Source organism: Cynara cardunculus, assembly GCF_001531365.2.
Source record: "Cynara cardunculus var. scolymus isolate 2C chromosome LG 15, CcrdV1, whole genome shotgun sequence".
Lineage (NCBI taxonomy): Eukaryota > Viridiplantae > Streptophyta > Magnoliopsida > Asterales > Asteraceae > Cynara > Cynara cardunculus.
The window spans coordinates 4,598,872-4,620,196 of record NC_037542.1 but is presented as its reverse complement, the minus strand read 5'-3'; the positions used below and the strand labels follow the sequence as shown (position 1 = coordinate 4,620,196).

General features: G+C 36.1%; 2 protein-coding genes across 4 annotated transcripts; one reads left to right on the top strand and one right to left on the bottom strand.

Moving 5' to 3' along the window:
- Positions 1-2,189: 2,189 nt before the first annotated feature.
- On the top strand, positions 2,190-14,978 carry LOC112527763 (dynamin-related protein 1C-like). Of its 2 annotated transcripts, XM_025138552.1 has the most exons (14): positions 2,190-2,461; positions 2,833-2,934; positions 7,808-7,858; positions 7,971-8,032; positions 8,577-8,667; positions 8,922-8,986; positions 9,131-9,325; positions 9,441-9,560; positions 9,661-9,731; positions 9,981-10,206; positions 11,131-11,181; positions 11,791-12,034; positions 12,268-12,407; positions 14,545-14,978. In XM_025138552.1, the coding sequence occupies exons 4-14, from the start codon at positions 8,006-8,008 to the stop codon at positions 14,668-14,670; spliced, it is 1,356 nt and encodes a 451-aa protein (XP_024994320.1). In that variant the 5' UTR covers positions 2,190-2,461; positions 2,833-2,934; positions 7,808-7,858; positions 7,971-8,005; the 3' UTR covers positions 14,671-14,978. The 2 variants fall into 2 exon arrangements, with proteins under 2 accessions (XP_024994320.1, XP_024994321.1); XM_025138553.1 differs by lacking the exon at positions 2,190-2,461 and having other exon boundaries at positions 2,786-2,934.
- Positions 14,979-18,384: 3,406 nt separating this feature from the next.
- On the bottom strand, positions 18,385-21,325 carry LOC112528678 (adagio protein 3). 2 transcript variants are annotated; one of them, XM_025139702.1, is made up of 2 exons: positions 21,000-21,325; positions 18,385-20,165 (listed from the first exon to the last, which is right to left on the bottom strand). In XM_025139702.1, exons 1-2 carry the CDS (start codon positions 21,293-21,295, stop codon positions 18,554-18,556), a joined length of 1,908 nt encoding a protein of 635 aa, XP_024995470.1. In that variant the 5' UTR covers positions 21,296-21,325; the 3' UTR covers positions 18,385-18,553. The 2 variants fall into 2 exon arrangements, with proteins under 2 accessions (XP_024995470.1, XP_024995471.1); XM_025139703.1 differs by having other exon boundaries at positions 18,385-20,181; positions 21,000-21,083.

The following is a 21,325-nucleotide window of genomic DNA, read 5'->3' as shown; positions in this document are numbered from 1 at the left end:
AAAATAGTTTCATCATAGAAACTTTATATCAAGAACTTTCACAGTTCTAAACTCAGTTTCAATATCAACTCAAAACAACTTTCAAGAACAGTTTACTTTTCTTCCACATAAACACCAACCAATTCAAATATTTCAAATACTAAACATAGAAAATTTAATAACAAAAATTCACCTTATATGCACGTATACAAGAATGAATCTCATAGCAACAGTTTCCAAATATGATCACAAAATCAACTTCAAACAACTTCACGCAGTCTTTCACACAAGATCACACACAACTTTTATCTCCTTTGCTTTCCTCTCCCAAAACAGAATAGATAGATAAGATAAAATCTTATCTTCTCACTTTTATATGCCAAAACATATGCGGTGGAGTTTTTTAATAGTTTAAAACTCATTTCTTACATTCCCCCATGAGATATAATACATATCTTATGCATAAAACATTTAAGATGGTGAAATAAAATATAGGCAGGTAATCACACATAAAGAATTTAAAATTCTTTACTTACCAAAACTTTCAAAAACCACCCCAATTTATGTAACCGGAACCCGGTTATCACATGGCGGATGCATTAAAAAGGTGTAGGGGGCAGAGGCCGCAACAAACTTTTAAAAATCATCCACTGAAACATTAGTTATAGGTTTATTTTTTTTTATTTTAACCTAAAAATTATTGATAGCCCTCCAACAAAATAAAAGGCAAGGCCGCAATTCCGATTCTATCATCTCATTCTAATTAAGGATCAATTAAATTCTAATTCTTCTAAAGTGTCAACCCAATAAAACTCATTTTATTTCTCTTATTTTGTTTGTTATAATGCTAATGATTTGACTTAATAACTATTTTTTGCATTTTATTGTTTTATAGATTTATAATTATAATTATTGTTATTTGTTAATTATTATTTTTCTATTCCTTAGTTGTTATTTTATTTAGGGTTTTTGAGTTTGTTATTTAATTTGGGTTTGTTATTTTGATTTAAAGTTTGCTACTATTTTGTCTTTTATTTCTGATTTCTTGGTTTTTTGCTATCTGATTTCTTTTTAATCAAATCTAAGTTATTGATCTCTTGTACTATTAATGTGTAATGTGTTCATTTTCTTTTAGTTTAACCGAAATAGTAAAATATGTACATAACAATATATGTCTCGGTTTATCCGAAATAACGAAAAAGTAATCGAAAACCGAACTGAAGAAGTTTTATTTATTCGATTAAACTTAGACCGTTTAAGCCGAAAACCGAATAACCCAAAATCGTATTGGCTCGAAAGAGTTATTTGGTTTCAGAATTTTTTAACACAATTAAAGGTGTCTTCAATAATAAAAGTTTCTAGATTCATCACTGACACTTGCAGTTGCAACACAAGCCAAGATCGTTAGCTTGAATAAAAGGAAGCTCTAATTTGAAGAATGTACAGGTGTTGATTTGATTTTATTTCTTTTTAGACTATATTATATTCAAGTTTTCTTAGTAGGTTGAGTTTATTTAGTTTCCTAAACTGTTAGAATCTTTTGATTTTATCTCCTATTTCTATAGTATTTGATTTCAGGGTAAATTATGTTTTTTGTTCCTGTGGTTTGTTAAAAAAATACGGATTTTGTCCCTATGGTTTCAAAATTATGGGTTTTCATCTTTATGTTTTGTAGTTCATTTCTATTTTCATCCATCAAGCCAAAACACTACTTTTAAATATGAAGGACTAAAATATAAATGAATTTTAAATCACAGGTATGAAAAAACAATAAATTTTAAATTATAAGGACGGAAAAGTTAATGAAGTATAAACCATAAGGATAAAAATTGTAATTTCAAAAACATAAGGACGAAATAGAAATTTTCAACAAACCACAGGGACTAAGAATGTAGTTTACTCTTGATTTTATTCAAGTTTCCTTGGTAAGTTAATTTTATCTAGTTTCTTAAGCTACTAGGGTTATTTGCTTATATTTTCTTAAAAGTTTTGGCTTGCCTATAAAACTCCTATGAATCTCTTTTGTAAGACACTTGATTTTTGAATAAAACTCTAAATTTGTGTGCACTCAATTTCGTTTCTCACTTATCACAAGAGGCGAGGGCCATTTTGTGAGGCATGAGAACCGTATCCTAAGTAAACCCCTTAGGTGGCGGTTAACCCTCACCTACCCTTTGACCTCGTTTGAGTTGGTTATATAACATCCCTACTGTTGAGACCTATTTCCCTCTACCTTTCAAACAATAATGACTTCAAGAGCTTTTGTAATACTCATTATGTAATCTTACATATAATTTGATCTACAGCATTTGGATTTGTTTGCTCTCATGTCCCTTGAATTGTAGAAAGGCTGCACATATTATCAGTTCGATTAAGCAGTAGCCCTTTTCAAATAACTGTTAGGTACTTGATTGCAGACAATACCATGATGGGAAAGATATAATCAAATAAATAGATCTAACTCCCATGTTCGTATGACTAGGTAATTTCTCAACTTGGATTCGATGTGACATACGCTATCATTCATTATCAAATATTGATACAAGAAAGGTTGAGTTCAGTTCCAATAAAATCATGAGAAATAAATACTCTGATGCTGCATATGTCTTTATTTATTTGTTTGATTATCTTCCTTGTTGGATCATATGCCAATCTTACATATTATTTGTTTGATTTGTCATGATTTTTTGATGAAGAAGAGGGTTAGAAGGTCTGTTTGAATAGATATTGCAGAGAAATATCTTTGGTTTCCCTGTGAAAATCATTCCACATTCACTGTCATGTAAATGCTTAGTATCCGATTGATATTTGTTGCCTATTAGACCACTAATGTTTTGTTTTTCCTTAGAGCAGCTGCAGTGCGTAAGGAGATTGAAGATGAAACAGAGCGTCTTACTGGGAAGTCAAAGGCAATTTCTAACCGTCCAATTCACCTTAGCATTTATTCGCCTAATGGTATTGTCACCTTTGTCATATTAGTTCACAATCAAATACATTTTTATATAAATTCTTTGATTTGGATTTTATTAACGATTTATTGTGAGAAGGATAGAAACTCTAAAGTCAAGCTCTCCTTGAATCATAAGTTCAAGGAATAAAAGAATAAAAGAAGCATGTATTTGCATGTGATGTGACAATAGGTTATAGGATATGATGTGGTGTCGAGGGTTAAAAGGGATGAAATAATGGATTACCAAGGAAGGTCAGTTATTTGGATAATCTTTGTGGCAATAGCTCTTTGTTGTTGGTGAAGTTTGTCAAAAAAAAAAAAATTGCAGACGTTTATACAGATAAGAAAAGTGCTGAGCATGTAGTATGGCTGGGGTGCCCCCATGAAATAGAGAAGCTGACATTGCTCCCACATCACTGGATTCAATATCAGTTACAGCTCAGGTCACCCTTGGTTTCACACCTTCTATACCTGGATTGGAGGTGTTGGTAAGAGAGGTGGGGAGGCAGGGAGCAGGGACTTGCTCCACAATGGCTATGTTGCCGATTCTTTTTTTATAAGACATGGAAGGGAACATTAGACTAGAAAATGGATAGTAATACCTATGTACTCACTATGACCTCTAGAGAGGAGATGCACTCATTTAATGGTGTAGAAGTTTAGTTGTGAATCTTTTGATATTCTCTTCAGCTTTTAATCCTATTTTTCTATCGAGTACATAGTCGATATCATTTTCAATCAGGTTATGCTTCTTTAATTGTCAATACCGTTGGATAACAAAGGAATCATTGCAGCAGACATGCATAAATTTGCTTCTAAATTTTGTACATCATGCTCAATACTTCAATTGCCTTTTGAGTAGCAAGTGTTGGTACTAAATAATTCCCCAACGCGACTTGCAATACATTGTTTAATAATCATGAAAAAGGGTAAAGTAATTTCCTTGATCTGTATTCACTGATAAACCCTCCTTTTTTTTATTAACCTGGATATCCAACCCGTTATGCGAGCCGACTAATCCCAGGGCGACCACCTGCTTTGCAGATAGCCCGGAGTCACCGCATTTGAACCTCCATGGCCACAAGGGGATTTTTATTTCTTCTTGGATTCGGTAAAACCCCTTTATATACCAAATACAAGAAGGGACCTAGAAATACAATGGTACTAAAAATCCACAATAAAGGGAAGGTTTACATAAATATAATATTTACAAGATATTGGAAGAATATTCTGATTACCACACCCCCGCAGTTGAAACGGGAGGAGTACAAACGTTGAAACTGGATCGGAAGTCTAGAAACAGAGAAGAAGGCAACCTTTTTGTAAAAAATATCAGCATATTGTGATGAAGAAGGTACATGCAGGATACGCATTGACTGAGAGCAACCTTTTCTCGAACAAAATGAATATCCATTTCGACGTGTTTAGTGCGTTGATGTTGTACCGGATTAGAAGAGAGGTGTACGACACTAACATCATCACAATAGACAATTGGGGCTCGGTGGATAGGACAATGAAGTTCAAGGAGCAAGTTACGGTAGCCATGACGCTACGGCAACAACATTGGCAACACCTCAGTACTCAACTTCAGCACTAGATCGTGAGAGAGTTGGTTGTCGTTTGGAGGACCAAGAAATAAGATTGTCGCCGAGATAGACACAATAGCCAGAAGTAGAGCGACGAGTGTCAGAGCAGCCGCGGTCAATCTGCATCAGAGTAAGCACCTAAACTAGAAGAGCGAGAGGCTGTAAGTAGCATACCATATTGAAGAGTGCCTTGAATACAACGTAATATCCGCTTCATAGCATTAAAGTGGGGCTCTCGAGGTGCATGCATAAAGAGACAGACTTGTTGCATACATAGCTAATACCAGGGCGAGTGAAAGTCATATGCTGTAAGGCACCGGCCAGACTCCGATGTAAGATAGGATTGGTAAAAGGAGAACCGACATATGCACTAAGTTTACCCTTTGTATCAACTGGAGTGCTGACTGGCTTGCGATTGCTCATGTGGGCTCGTTGTAAGATGTCCTCAACTATTGCCGTTGAGAGAGAAAAAGGGTGTAATGAGAGCGCGAGCTAAGACCCCTAAAAAGTAGCTTAACGGTCCCAAATTAGTCATTGTGAATTCAACACTAAGGAGAGATCATATGATGAAGGAACACATCAGAGGAGGCAGTGAGAACAATATCATCTACATATAGCAAGAGAAAAGTTGTGTTGCCCCCGTGTTTGTGTATAAAGAGCGAGTTGTCACATTTACTACTGACAAAGCCCATCTTGGTAATGTATGTGGCAAACCTTTGATACCAAGCTTTGGGAGCTTGTTTGAGACCATAAAGGGACTTTCGGAGAAGACAAACATGTCGGAGGCAGATGAAGCAACAAAACCGGGAGGCTGATGCATATACACTGTTCCCTTCAAGTTCCCATGTAGGAATGCATTTTTGACATCAAGTTGGTGTATTGGCCAAGAATGAGAGAGGGCCAAGCTTAAAATTGTCTGAATAGTGGCGGGCTTGACCACCGTGCTAAATGTCTCGTCACAATCTACCGCAACTTCCTGAGACTTACCATTGACAACCAAGCGAGCCTTATGGCGTTGAAGTTTCCCATCAGAATCAAACTTGTGTCTAAATAGCCACATACAACGAATGGTATTGGCATCGGGAGGTCGAGGAACAAGCTCCCATGTGCCATTTTTAATTAAAGCATTATATTCCTCTTGCATTGCAACATTCCGATTAGGGTCCTTGAGGGCACTAAGGTGGGAAAGCTTAAGGGGTGAGATAGAAGTTGTACTAAGGTTAAAGGGAATTTTGGGTTTGTGAATGCCATGACTTGCGCGAGTTGACATATGGTGGTAAGGTGGTGGTGGGGGTGGGGGTGGCGTTGGCAATAGTGGTGATGGATGTGAGGAAACAGGTGTCGGGCGTGGCCGCCTAGTGTAGACTTGGGCAAAGGAGTTGGGGGCAAGGGAGGGATTTTGGTGTATTATGTGGGGTTGGGAGCTGGGAAGAGATGGGGTGCTTATAGAAGTCGGCACGAGATGCCTGTGTGAATGTGAGTGTTCGGTTGGGAGAATGGGGTGAAGTGCATTGGGAGTGGGTTTGGATGGTGGAGGCGAGCTCATGAGACGCTCAATGGCTAAGGGTGAGAGTTCATTGGATGAGAGAAAGTCGTAGTTGATGTGTAGGTTGTATGACATTGGGAGAATGGGAATGTATGTTCATCAAAGTTTACGTGTCGTGAGGTAAAGAATTTATGCGAAGATATGTCATAACACAGATATCCACGACGAGAGGTAAGGAAGCCTATGAAGATACACGATATTGATCTAGGGGAGAGCTTATGCGGTGCCGTAGCGGAGAGGTTTAGATAGTATAGGCAACCAAACGTCCTGAGGTGAGTATAGGAAGGAATATGATGAAAGAGAGTCTGAATGGGGGTAGAGAAATTAAGAGTTTTGGTAGGGAGAATGTTATGAAAGTACACACTCATATGTAGTGCATACACCCAAAATGAGGGAGGTAGGGACGCATGAGCAAGAAGGGTACGAGGGATGTCATTCAAGGTGTGAAGCATACATTCCGCTTTGCCTTTTTGAGAAGAGGTGTGAGGATAAGAAAATCGAAAGAGCATGCCGTGAGTTTTGCAAAAGGCATGGAACATAGAGTTGTCAAACTCACGTTCATTGTCACATTGGAAAGATTTTATTTCTTGTTTTAACTGTGTTTTGACATATGAGCGAAAAAGAAGAAACTTATTATAGACTTCAGATTTGTGCTTTAGTGGGTAAATCCAAAGAAATTGAGTGAAGTCGTCTAGGAGAAGTAGATAGTAACGGTTTCCATCGGCGCTTGACATGGGGGATGTCCATAAGTCGCTATGTATTATGTCAAAAGCAGAATAAATGGAAGACGAAGAAGGGGAAAAGGAAAGCCTTTTATGTTTTCCAATTTGACAAGAATGACAAAACTGAGAGCAAGGCTCTTATTACATTGAATGAACTGATTATTCCTAAGAAAACTAAAAATATTGTTGTCGGGATGACCAAGGCGATGATGCTAAACTTGAGGTGAGAGAGCAGCGAGACAGTTTGTGGAAGACTCGTGAGGTGGAGATGGAGAGACAGGGTATAAGGTGCCAGATGGATAGAGTAGTCGGTTTATAAAGACCATGCATGGTCATTTTTTTCAGGTCAGCTGATGCTAGTTTATTTTCCTCATTAAATTTCTTTTTCACATAATGCTATAACTAGATACCTTTCATTAGTGGAGTGATGTTATGGAATCATGTATAATTTGATACACCTAGTCTTTTTTTTGAAGTATATAATATTTATATATGGTATATGCAACAAATAAAATTACACAACCTCTTCACTTTTTGGTGATGCTTGATGAACCCCTTTGGAAGCCTAGTCTTTTTGTTGCCACTCGAGTGTCATTCATGTTTCAATGCTCTTGTTTTAAAGCAAAAGAGAAAAGTGTTTGTGGATCAATTTCTTAGTATTCTACTTCCTCACATATTTAGCGTCTCTTTACTATAAACAGAAGATCCCTAATTTAGAGCGGATCACTAATCATTATAACTAATGTGTCAATAGGTAGGGACTATGTAAAATTATATTTAAGGCTCCACTCAGCATGAAGTTCCTTTAATCTACATGCAATTTTGAGGCCACTTTATTGTGGGAGGAGTGAGTACCAAGTGCTTGCCCTGATCCATGCTATTGGTTTTTTGAAGTTCCTTATAGTTTTACTTCATTTGTGACTTCTATGTTTGACTTTTAACCTATGTGGTCACAATGAGTGTTCCTTTTCCTTGGTTTATATTTGGCATAAGACTTCTTGATTATCTTGAATTTGTTTTACAGTTGTGAACCTGACTCTTATTGATCTTCCTGGGTTAACAAAAGTTGCTGTAGGTGAGTATTTACTACTACTTAAGTTTAACATTGATGTCCAGCCTCAAGTGCCATAATTTGACAAGAGTAACTGATATGCAAGTATATGTAATGGCTTTTTTTGGCTCTGCAGAGGGACAGCCAGACTCCATCGTTGAAGATATTGAAATGATGGTCCGTTCTTATGTTGATAAGGTAAGGGAACATATATTATAAGGAACAACAAATATTAAACATCATAGTAGATCAGAACATCTGGATGACATAGCTTAGGTGATAGTTCTTGCTAAATTAGTAGCATATTGTCTGTATATGTGCGTGCTTGCTTTCAGGAGGTAGCAATCTTGATGTCATCGTGGGCTTCCTGAGAAGATAACATAGGCACTACATAATTGAGAGATTGTTTCTTTCCCTTTCTTCTGAAAACTGCTATATCAGAATCATGTAGTGTAGATATCTTAGAGAAGTACAAACTGAAGCTGCAAAGCTGCAGGAGACACTTCAAAAGGAACTTAATAATTCAAGTTGGTATTCACATATGTCTTGCCTCATAAGATGTTATATAGTAGGCAGCTTATCTTTCCATACCATTTTGGTCAAGGAATAAGCATGTGTAATGGTTCCAAGTTACTTGTTGGCATGCAACTAATAATTTTTGGAAACTTATTTTCAGCAATGTTGTTTATGCTGGTATTAATTTCTACTCAGTTAATCTAAAGAATTTTTTTTGTTCCTGCAGCCCAATTGCATTATTCTAGCAATTTCTCCTGCTAATCAAGACATTGCCACATCTGATGCTATAAAGCTTGCTAGAGAAGTTGATCCTACAGGTATCTTATGCTTGTTAAATCAACTTTATCATCCATAAAAGGCCACAGTTGTCGTGATGCTTCCTTTTTCCTCATTGGCCCCTGTGCATACTCGTGCTTGTCCATATGAGACTTGAACCCCAACCAAAAGGTTACTTTGGAATTGGGGTACCACTAGGCACAAAGGACTTATCAATTATGGTGTTCCCCATTTGTCACTTTCCATATCTTGAATTAGGAATACTAAATTCTTCAGTTTATACTTTATTATGTAGGTGAACGAACATTTGGAGTGGTAACTAAACTCGATCTCATGGACGCAGGAACCAACTGTCTAGATGTATGGTTATATATTCTCACAAGTTGCTGGATATATTGTTCACTGTCCATTCTTGTCGCAATTCTTATGCATATTTGATTGCTTAGAGTTAGAATTCTTAGGTGCTGGTATAAAGGTTGGAACTTGCCGATTATAAAATTACAGGTTCTTGAGGGAAGATCCTACAAGCTTCAACATCCTTGGGTTGGAATTGTGAACCGCTCACAAGCTGATATTAACAAAAATGTTGACATGATGGCAGCTAGACGAAAGGAGCAGGAATATTTTGAATCTAGCCCTGACTATGGACACTTAGCGCCTAAAATGGGTTCAGTATATCTTGCAAAGCTTTTGTCCAGGGTACTTGTCCTCTTCATAGTCTTTGTAGATATTTGCTTACAATTTTCTTCATCATATGGCTTGACAAGTTTTCGAATTCTCTCTTTTTGTCCCCTTCCCCTTTTCCCTCCATCAGCATTTAGAGCTTGTTATCAGGCAGAAGATACCAAGCATCATTGCTTTGATTAATAAGAATATTGATGACATCAATGCAGAGCTCGACCGTATTGGCAGGCCAATTGGAGCAGACGGAGGGGTAATGAGCTAAATAGAAGTATCACAAATCTTACGTACTAGGATGGTTAATTTTTTTTGATTTATTGGTTATTACAAGTTGTCCATATGCTTATGAACAGGCACAACTTTATACGATCTTGGAATTGTGTCGTGCATTTGACCGTGTGTTCAAAGAGCACCTTGACGGAGGGTAATGCATATTTTTACGTGACATTTGCTCTACTTAATTTATTGTTCTCGTTCCATTAAAGAAATTTTATCACGAAACTAGCATCACAAAAATGCTACTATAAGCTTTTTGAGGATGCCTTTGTAACTTCTGTAGCATAATGAGGGATTGACCTCAGAAAAACTGATGTCCCTTCTTTTGGATTTTATTTGACTTCATGGACTTCAGTCCCTCTCAGGGAAAATACTATAAAACTGGTTCCTTTTTCAGGCGACCAGGTGGAGATCGAATATATGGAGTCTTTGATCATCAGCTACCAGCTGCCATGAAAAAGCTCCCGCTGGACCGTCACCTCTCTACCAGTAATGTCCGAAAAGTTGTTTCAGAGGCTGATGGTTATCAGCCCCACTTAATTGCTCCTGAGCAAGGATATAGAAGACTAATAGATGGATCTCTTGGATACTTCAAGGGCCCAGCTGAAGCTTCTGTTGATGCGGTAATATTTCCTCTGCCTACTTGGTCGGCCTGCATCTTAACTTTTTCCTTGACATCATGCTATTATATTATGTAATACAACTCCAAAACAAAGACAGAAAAGAAACTATTTTTTCTGCCATGCATTAGAATGCATCTACTTTAATGTGCAAACTGCTACATTGTTGAAGTTAGTAGCCGACATGCACTTTGTAGGAACTTTTCTAATGGTCTTGGATCACAAACCATGAAACAGAAAATGCTTTGGAAAACCCATATAAGCACAGATACAAGTTCATATATCGCAGAAAAAATGATGTAGCGAGTTTTGGGCAAGATACACAAAATGCATTATCACTTTCACATGTCAACTAGCCTTTTACCCTTTCATCGGCTGAATATGAAGAAATCAATATAAAAATAGTAACAATGATGATAATAATCCTGGTATAGCTTGGCACTCCTTGTTTATGTCTGTGAAGAGTAATTATTTGTGGCATTCTCTATAACCTCCGTCCAATTCCTTGCATTCTAGTATATAATGCAATTGCAGTAAGTAAATATATCGTATCAAAAAATTATTTAAATACAGCAGCCCTTGTTTTTTCTTAAATGATAAAGGAACTCTCACACACATCTCCAAAGAGATTTACAAGGTCGTAGGGATTGATTGGTACCTACCATTGGGTCAAAGGCTACTTGATAAATCCTTTAGTTGGGGCAATTTATACACGTATCCTTGTCCTCTGTAATTTGTCATATTTTTGGCTTTGAGGAAACTGTCATCTCTTAAGTTTGTCTAATTTCTCTATAATTATACACATACTATTGTCCTCTGTAATTTGTAGTCAGCTTTAGTACCGTTCACATTATTCGCTAGATCGTATATCCAAACCACTAACTATTATATACCTTCATTGACTTAATTGTGTTGTTCTCGCCTCAGGTACACTTCATTCTGAAAGAACTTGTGAGGAAATCCATGGCAGAGACGGTGGTAAATAATTCATTACTCTGTTTCATAAAATGCTTGATTATTGTCTACAAACTGACAACATGATCTAAACCTTAAAAAGGTAGATCTTTAACATGTGGGATGCAAATGCATTTACATGTTTTTGAACAATAAGAGTTATTGATTTTGAATTTTGCTCAAGTTCCGAATTTGGCTTAAGTCAATTCAATCAAATAAGTTTTTTTAGTAAAGATTAAAATTGATAAATAAAAAAAAATGAGTTCAAAAGTAAATTTCAAGGTTCATTAGTTTCTTAGGGTGTCCGGTTTATTTATCTTAGGGCTTTGATGTAGTTTATCCTAGTCTAAAATCCTTGTTATGATGCAATATAAAGGTGTTCTAGTTTGAACAATAACAAACCTTTAGGACCCAAGAGTTTTGGAGGACGTATGGATGAACTGTGAAAATATAAAATGTAAAAACTATCACACTTAGCAGCTTTTGGTAAATCCTGTTAAGTCATTTGAGACGTGATGCTTCTTTAAGGATGTTTTCTTTGCAACAAAAATCCAAGTAGGTTGTTTGAAAATTTAATGCTCTTGCATCAAGGCCTGTATTCTGTTATTTGTCAATACGTTATGGTTGTTGCAGGAGTTGAAGCGGTTCCCATCACTTCAAGCTAGCATAGCAGCAGCTTCAAATGAAGCACTGGAAAAGTTTCGCGATGAAAGCCGAAAGACAGTTAACCGCCTGGTGGAAATGGAATCAACTTATTTAACAGCAGAATTTTTTCGTAAGATTCATGAATCGGACAATAACCCCAGAGATGATAAGCATTCAAACGCATCAGGCCCAAATGCAGATCGTTACAATGATTATCACTTTAGGAAGATTGGTAAACACGCTACCTCTTCCTCTCTTCCTTTAGTTGCTGACACCATCAGAATTTATGGTCAAATTTAAAATCATGGAAGCAAAATGTCTCCATTCATGTTTAGACTTGATCTAGTATGCTGTATTTTATGCATTCTGAGTGCCATATTTGACAAAGTGATTCTAAAAGTAGGAAGCTACATCTTAGTTATCGAAAATATCTGTTTTCTGAAAGTAGCAAGTAATTCTGATCAGGGTCAAACGTCTCTGCTTACGTTGGTATGGTTTGTGATACTCTGAAGAATACAATACCAAAGGCTGTTGTTTATTGTCAAGTCCGAGAAGCAAGGAGATCATTGCTGAATCTCTTCTATGCGCAGATTGGTAGAAAAGAGGTACTCTTTTTTATGAAGCTTAAAGTTAATGCATAGCTTGGTTGTTGGGACAAGTCTTTTGTGACCCAAGGTAATGACCAAATAACCTATAAATGAAATTAATCCTTGATTGGAAGTTAGTAGTAACTTGTAACCCATTATTTTCACCGGCTTAACTCACAACCGACATGAAAAGCTCCCTGCTTAAATCATCTATTGTATTCGTCAAGCCTACTCCATAAACCAAGTGGGATCCAAGATTTGCAACCTGGGTATGCACTAAAAAGAAATTTTCTTATGGAATGTAATATGACAAAAAATGTACACTGGTTGGAATGAAAGTGTATCTGCCTCTGCATAAATCCTAATGGAATGGCGTTATAGTCATTATCTTGGGTAGATGCATAAGTTTAACTTACATCTCAAGGTAATTTCGATGCACGAAGCCCCTTAGCCATGGATTAACGTATTAACCTATAAATTAACTAAAATTGTGATGGAAATTATTAATAACCCAATACTAAAAATTTCTAAGATACTTGCAGTTCTAACTCAAAACCTGATGCGAAGCAGGATGTTACACCCTCCTTGCTAAAGAGGGAATTCACTAATCTAGCCCATTATAAAGAACTTATGGCAATCATTTAATGGAGTTATCAAGTTAAAGCATGATTTTCTTATTCCGTTCACGCTTTCTCTCTTTTACCCTAAAGTGAAACTCATTACCCCCATTGTTCTATGAAAATGAAAACCAAGGCTAGCAGATCCCACACAAAGTTATGCACGTAGACCTTTCTCTAACCCAAGCCTGTTTCTGTGAAGATCTCCGACTTACAAAACAAAATTTATAAGGATACAAGTGAGACGAGTAGCAGAGAAGTGTGTGCAAACAAGCAACAGGTAAAGTGAACAAAAAGGGGAGCAGAGATACATGAGAGAGACATAAGATATAACCAACAAGGAAACCCAAAGTGATAAAATTAAAACTACTAGAGCAGGAAGAGAAACTAAACGAGCATATAGAGGATAAGCGGAAAAAACTAAAACTAGCAGGAAAAGTAGAAAAGAAAACTAAAACACTCTTTATCTAATGTAGGGCTCTAGTAACCTAAACCTAAATGCCACCCTTCCCCCTCCCCTTGCCCGCCCTCCACCTTCACCAAACTCCCCTCCTCCCGCCCTCTACCTAAATAACCTAAGCTACACCCCCCCCAAACACACATTGTATGCTACCCTAGTCATGGGTCTTCATACACTCCTATTAGATATCATGTCCTTGGAAATGTCTAATAGCACCGTATCTATCCTCAGTTGCTCCTCCCACGTTCTCATTAGCTTGCCCCTCCTCCTCAACCGCCCTACTTTCTATCCTTCTCACTGGTGTCGTCGTTTTACTGTGCATGTGTTCAAATCACCGTGATCTTTCCTCTCTCATATTATCCTTGATTGGTAAATTTCTCCTGTCCAACATGGTCCGAACAGAAATCTACATGAGCATCCTCATTTCTGCAACTTCCATCTTCCTCTCATGCACCTTCCTTGTTGTGCAGCACTCCGACCCATACAACATGGCCAGTCTGATGGAAATCATAATAGGTAAATTTATATTAAAAAATGGAACTTGCAATCTTAATTGGACATCCCAAATCAGAAGTAGCACCACTTTAATGGAACAAAAGGAGCACTTTTTGAACACATCCTGCATGGAATTAACTGTTGGATTGTACACCTGAGCACTATTTGAGAAAAAAATAGTGATCCCATTCAGTTAGGAAGTCCTTATACTGGGATTCATACCATAAAAGTATATATATATATATATATATATATATATATGAAGCTATTTGTTTACTTTTTCATGATTACACATAAAAATCTTAGAAACAACCAGGAATTTAGAAGACTTGTTAAACTTGAACCATATGTTCATTTCCTACAATTGTTATTATGTATGATTGATGACTGATCTAATTGAATTTGATGTCAGTTATGTAAATCTACACGTTACCAAAAACTTCTAGTCGATCTTGAAAATGAGTAGTTCGTTTGTACTGAAACAGTAAAAAAAAAAAAAAAACTCTATTAATTTGAAAGAAAGAATAAGGTAAAGAAAAAAGCAGCAGCATGGGAAGTTAGCAATTTTGTTATAATGATGCAGAAAGAGCAGCTTGGTAAAATGTTAGACGAAGATCCGTCACTCATGGAAAAGAGAGAGGTTTTAGCCAAGAGACTTCAGCTGTACAGATCAGCCAGAGACGAGATCGATTCAGTCGCATGGAAATGAGATTCACGAACCACGTAAGCACCTTATCTCATATACAAGTTATAATTTGTGCTCATTTGTACCCATAATCACATTACTTTGTACTTATAATCACCAGAATATATATCAGCCTGTAGTGTCACCGTCACACAAACTACGACTTCTAGACAGTAACTTAGAAAAAAAATTGTGAACAAATGTTTTGTTACTGTTATAGGCTTCAGATATACTACTTGTTTTGGGTTTTGCTTATGGTGTTGCTGGACAGGTTTTGTGCTATTATGAATTGAAAATTTTATGTGTTAATGATAAGATGTTGTTTGGTTGAAGGTTATGTGTTTATGGTTGTTTAAAGGGTGTTAATGAGTCAGAGTCGAGCAGCAGGTTGTTTGGATTTGGCTCAAGACAACAGGTTTGAGCTCTAATAATTGAGTTTGAAGTTGCTGCTTGTTTAACAATCTTGAGTTACATATTTATGACCTAAAAGTTCAAGTTTTATAAGCTCGTTTATGTGTTCAAACTCGGATCATTATTGGCTCAAGCTTGTTAAACAAGAATCGAGAGTCTTACCCGGTAAGTGAGGACGAGGACTCTTACCATGGTTAGCGCTTACCGAGATAAATTGTTGCATACGATGCGTTTAAGTGAATAAAATCTTATTCGGTAAGTAAGCGATAGTGTTGAATTTTACCGGTAAGTGCTTACCGGGTAAGTGTTTAGGAAAACGAGCCCGAAACCAAATTGCTCAAATGCAATTGTTCATTTTATCATGTTTTATATCCATGTATCAATCTAGTGAACTCTCACAAATTAGAGGGACACAACTAACCAAGTTAAAAAATTATTATTGCATTTTTGTTTGTCCTGTTTTCATAATCTGATTTGTCACGTCTAAATGTAGCACTTATACGTGATATCTCGGCTGGACCCACCTCATGATTTTTGGTTAATCAAAATGACAAAACAGCAACTCTATCTGGATCAGTAATTCTGCTTGCATCGTCTTATTTAGCTTGGCATAACAAGTCCAAATCAATCTAGTTGGAAAATTTGTGTTTGCATCAAATCCATGCTCTTCAATGTCACACAAGACTTTTTCACGTATCGTATCAATGTGGAATTTCCCCCCATCGGAAGAAGTGCGCTAGTCTTTTACATTATACATTTCTTTTTTTTTTCTTTTTTTTTTCTTTTTTTTATTAATTTGGGTATCCAACCCGCTATGCGAGCTGACTAATTTCAGGGCGACTACCTGCTTTACAGATAGTCCAGAGTCACCGTATTTGAATCTCTATGGCCACAAGGGATTTGTATTCCTCCTTGGATTTGAATCTGGGACCTCTTGATACTTTTTAACCTTTGGAGTCAAGCTCAAACCAATCAGGCATCACCTTTGTGGTTTATGCATTTCTATTTAAATTTAACAAATTTCTCAAATCATTATTTTTTTCCAAACCAGATCGTCTTGATTATGAGCGGTGTTCGCTTTGATAACAAAAGATTGGTAACTACGTGATGCCATTTTTCATAATGATAAATCACAAATGAAGTTTATTATAAAAACAGAAATCGCAAATATATTGAAATTGAAATAAAGAATAAAATAAAAAACGCACGAATATAATGAATCTTTAGTAAACAAATGGATTTTAATTTGGTTAATAGAAAAAGTACAAATGATGACCGATAAGAAAAAAAGAAAGGGCATCAACAACAAAAGACTAATTAAAAGTTCACTTACAATAACTTTAATGTGTCGTTAGAAAGATCACGTAAGTGAACCCACGGATAAAAGAAAATGAAACATAACCGGTTGATATGATACATATAACTTAATAAAAGTCTTGATTCACTATCAATATATATATATATATATATATATATATATAGAAGAGCGATCAAATGAAAACCACTACAAACCGTACAAACCACCCTCATACGTCGATTTCATTGTTTAATCTTATAAAAAATTTTCATGAAATTGTTTAATCTTGTGAAATTGTTTCATATAATACTTTTTTTGATAAATTTGTTTCATATATGGTTATGAAATTGTTTCATATAATATTTAATGAAACTGTTTCATGTATTTCTCTAAAATTAAAATAATGAAGATGATAATATCCATGATTAACATCGTTCACAACAAAAATGGTTAATCAACCTCTCATAATTACAAAAAAATGAACAAAATAAAAAATTAAGATTGGTTGAATGAAGTTTGCACGGTTTATACAAATTAGGTGGTTTTTATTTGAACGCTCCCCTATGTATGTATGTATGTATGTATGTATGTATGTATGTATGTATGTATGTATGTATGTATGTATGTATGTATGTATGTATGTATGTATGTATATATATATATATGTGTGTGTGTATGTATATATATATATACACACACTAGAAGGATATTCGTGCAATGCAGTGAAATACATCTTGATTTTTAGTATTTATTTTATTTTTTATCTCAATCGTTGTTATAATATAGTTTTATGCGATTTTGAAAAAACGATGATGTTTTTATTTTTGAATAATATATAAATTTGAAGATATCATAAAATTTTGACAAAATTATATCGATATTAGTATCAAATTAACTATTTAAAACTTCTCATTTTTTGTGTAATTTTTAATTCAAATTTTTTAATTATAATTTAATTTAAATTTAATAACGAAGTAACTTATATTTGGTTTAGTAATATAATTTTCTTATAAAGATAATAGTTAATTATTTTGTTAGAACTCGATAATTATCCTAATTATATTTTAGTTTTTTTATATTTTAAAATAAGATTTTTATTCTTTATTTGATCATGTTTATCTGCAGATAGTTATACGAATTCAAAATAAAGCTTTAATAAAATGTATTCATGCATATTCTACTTGTAATCTTGAATTTTAAGTAATATGCATTAATAAATAGTACTTTATATATAAAAAAATGTTTTTAAATTTTTTTGTCAAATGCTTTATATGTGTGTGTATATTGTGTATATATATTATTAATATATATATATATATATATATATATATATGAGCCTAATCAAATGAGAACTAATTAGTTTGTGGTAACCATGAGATCTAATATGAATCAATCATTTTATTATATTAATTGTATTGTCTTAATTAAGAAAAATGGTGTATTAGTAATTTTATTAATATTTTTCTTAACGGTTATCAATCAAAGAGATTGATACTGTTTACTAATTAACCAAACAAATATTATGGAAGTTTCTTTTTATGAAGTTACAATTGAGAAAATAAATATATAATTATTTACTGTTAAAACTTATTGGGTATCACAGTGGTGACATAGTGGTATCACAGTTGTATTCATCAACCATATTTGATATCATAGTGTGTATCATAATGTATTTTTATCGTTATACGAAGTGTATTACAATATATTTTTGTTGTTTTATGAAGTGTAACACAATATATCAGATAATGTTTTCTTTACCAAGTGTATCACACTGTGTTTTTTCGTTATTTTATGAAACGTACCACAGTGTGCATCATGTTTTGATATGGTGTTCGTTGGAAAGATGTGGTGTTTGACGGAGAGAGTTGAGAGGAAAAAAAAGGAGAGAAGAGAGAAAAAAAATCTAAGACTAAAATGCTCTTAATTAATATTTTAATTTAAAATTATCAAAATTATTAATCTCTTAATTTAACCATTAATTTATGGTTGAGATTAGATGTTACGATTACCAGAAATTAATCAGTTCTTTCTCAAATGTAACTATATATATTAACAAGATACAAAGGTTAAAAAAAGAAACTTACAAACCACAAATACAAAAACTCAATCGATCCTACAATTAAATTGACAACTATCACTAATCTCACACACACATATATACGTATATATATATATATATATGTATATATATAACTTGATTCATGGCTCCACATCCTGCTTGCTGGCCAAGCACAACTCATGCAGCTCATTAAGAACCCATTCTTCGCCTGTATGACCACCCAGCACCAGAACCCTCGTACCCCCCACCACACATGTACTATGACCCCATGCAAATTTTGGTGGTTGACCAGGCACATTTAGGAGCCTCCATGATGCTTTCTCTTCTGCTGGGTCCAATAAGAACACCTGAGCAGGTGAATGCAATCCCGCTATTGAACCGCCAAATATTATAACACGCCCACACGGCATGCTCATCGCTACGTGGTCCAGCCGGGGCGGTGGAACCACTGCACTCTGGGTCCCAACCCCTGTGAACCCATTGCATTCCAATAGCCTCCATTCAGGCTTTTCATCCATCAGGTCTATGGTATATGCCTCACTTGATCTTAACCTTAGGTGACCGCTGTTGGCTAGCCCACCAAACATAAGAATCTTGGTCCGTCCGTAAACGGAGAGCGAATGTCCGAGTCGAGATGGTGGGATTGGGGAGGCCGGAATCTCTCTCCACATTGGTTTTTCCATCGTGAGATCGAGCAAAAATGTGTCGTTGAGAAGGATTCCGGCATCGGTGCACCCACCGGAGACGACTAGTTTCGACCCTTCTATGGTGCATGAGCTGTGCCAGGATCGGGGTGGCGGTTGACCACCACCGCCAAAGACTTCGATCCATGTCGGCTGTTTGGCGTCGAGGTCGAGAATGAAGACGTCATTGAGCAATCCTTGTTTTCCACAGCCACCGAATATGACTAGCCAAGATCCATTGAGACAGGTTAGCGTGTGGCCCCACCGACCTGGTGGGGCTGACTTCACACTCACCTGCCGCCACTCGGGATTTGCAGCATCGAGATTGAGGACAAACGTATCATCCATTGGCTGCATGTTAACGCCTTCGCCTCCAAAGAGAACGAGTCTGTTCCCAGCAGCACACGCACTGAAATTGCAGCGTGAAGGCTCTACCGCGCCTCCGACTCTGAGTTTCTTCCAGCAAACAGCTTCAAGAGTGGTGAGTTCCCGAGCAAGACGGCCCCACCCTAGTTTTTTCGTCATGTGTTCCAATGCACCCGTTACATCTCTTCCCCAAGCATTTTGGCACACCATTTTTCTGACATGCTCGTTCTTGGTCAGTTGACGAATCCTTGTACAAACGGATCCAATCGAAGCAACATCTCTAGGCATCAAGCGTGACAAAATGTTTTGAGCCATTACTTCATCAGAAAGTTGAAGAATTCCACATATCTCCTGGCTCTCTATATACTTCATTTCTCCACTCTTTGGGGAGTATTTACCCGTCTCTTGATCACATTGCTTCTTGCAAGTTTCTTTGAAAACAGGGTATGAAACACTATTTAGATCGATTTTGGCTTCAGTAAATACCTGAATGCCTATTATGTGTGTGACTATGCCATCATCACCGTGTATGGGAGCAAGTCTTAGCCGGTTCACCAGTGGAGTACCATCTTTTCTGAAGTTCAGAAGCTCTCCCTGAAAATCAATGTCTTCATCAAGACATCTTCTGATCTCTGAAACACAAACAGGGTCTACCAAAGGATGCCGTCTTTGGGCTCGGGGGTCTCTGTACTGTAAGAAACGGCTGAAACAAAACATTCCTGAATCAAGAACATGATCTACAATGACCAACTCAAATCTAACCACTTATAGAAATTAGGCTAGTGTAGGAACAGAAAGTAATGCATGTGCAACATCAGAGAAATCCCTACCCAGAATGAGCCTCATTTTCATTAGTTATCAACCCAAATTGTAAACAAAAACTCTAAAAGTTTTGATCTGTAAGTGTAAGGAATTTGTAACATTGGCAGCTAAAAGTTATTCCCTTTGTATAGTGAATAAATTAGGAAAAGGGAAGGGCTTATGTGAATGCTGGACAGCGATTTTGATTTTCCATGTCAACGAGAGCATGAATTAAAATGTCATGAACTTGTTTCGAAAAGTCCTTGAAAAACTCAGGTCTTCCAAATAAGCACTAAAATCAACGAAAAAAATAAGAACAGATGTAAAAACTAAACACAAATTGTTCTAAACGATTTATACAAGTGACGTGTCATGAAAAATAAATTCCATAGTTTAACACATAACTATTCATACTCTTGAGCCTTGACATTTTTTTTCTCTCTATAAGATCTAGAAGAAGAAAAACCTAGCACGTATCATGAAACAAAAATTCAAAAAGTAAAAGATAGAACAATCTGTACTCTTGACATCAATTTGATCATGAGATCTAGAAGAAGAAAAACCTAATCTGGATACAATTTAACACCGATTCCATAAACACAAAACAACAGTAATCAACACATGTCTTTCCTACATTTTCATCGCACTAAATTCATAAACCAAAAGCCAAAAATTGAACACAGGAAGTAACATAAAGTAAATCGGAACGAGAAATTAAAAGAGGAGAGAAGCATACCAGTTCCGGCCAAGGACCTCATCGGCGCGATAACCGGTGATGGATTCGAAGACTTTATTAACATAGATTATAGGAAAATCCGGTTCCATAGCATCCGAAACGACAATAGAAGTCGGAATCATCGGATTGAAAAAATCACCTAACCTCAACGAAAATCCAGTACCACTCTCTTCCTCCTCTTCTACATCACCGAACTCGTGGTCATAGTCGTAGTCGTAGTCATTCTGATGGTCGTGGCATTTGATTCTCTTGGTCCTCCGGCGATCCTCTGAGTCGTCATCTCTAAGAATCCCCATGGCAACCAAGCAAGCAAGCAAGGAAGATAC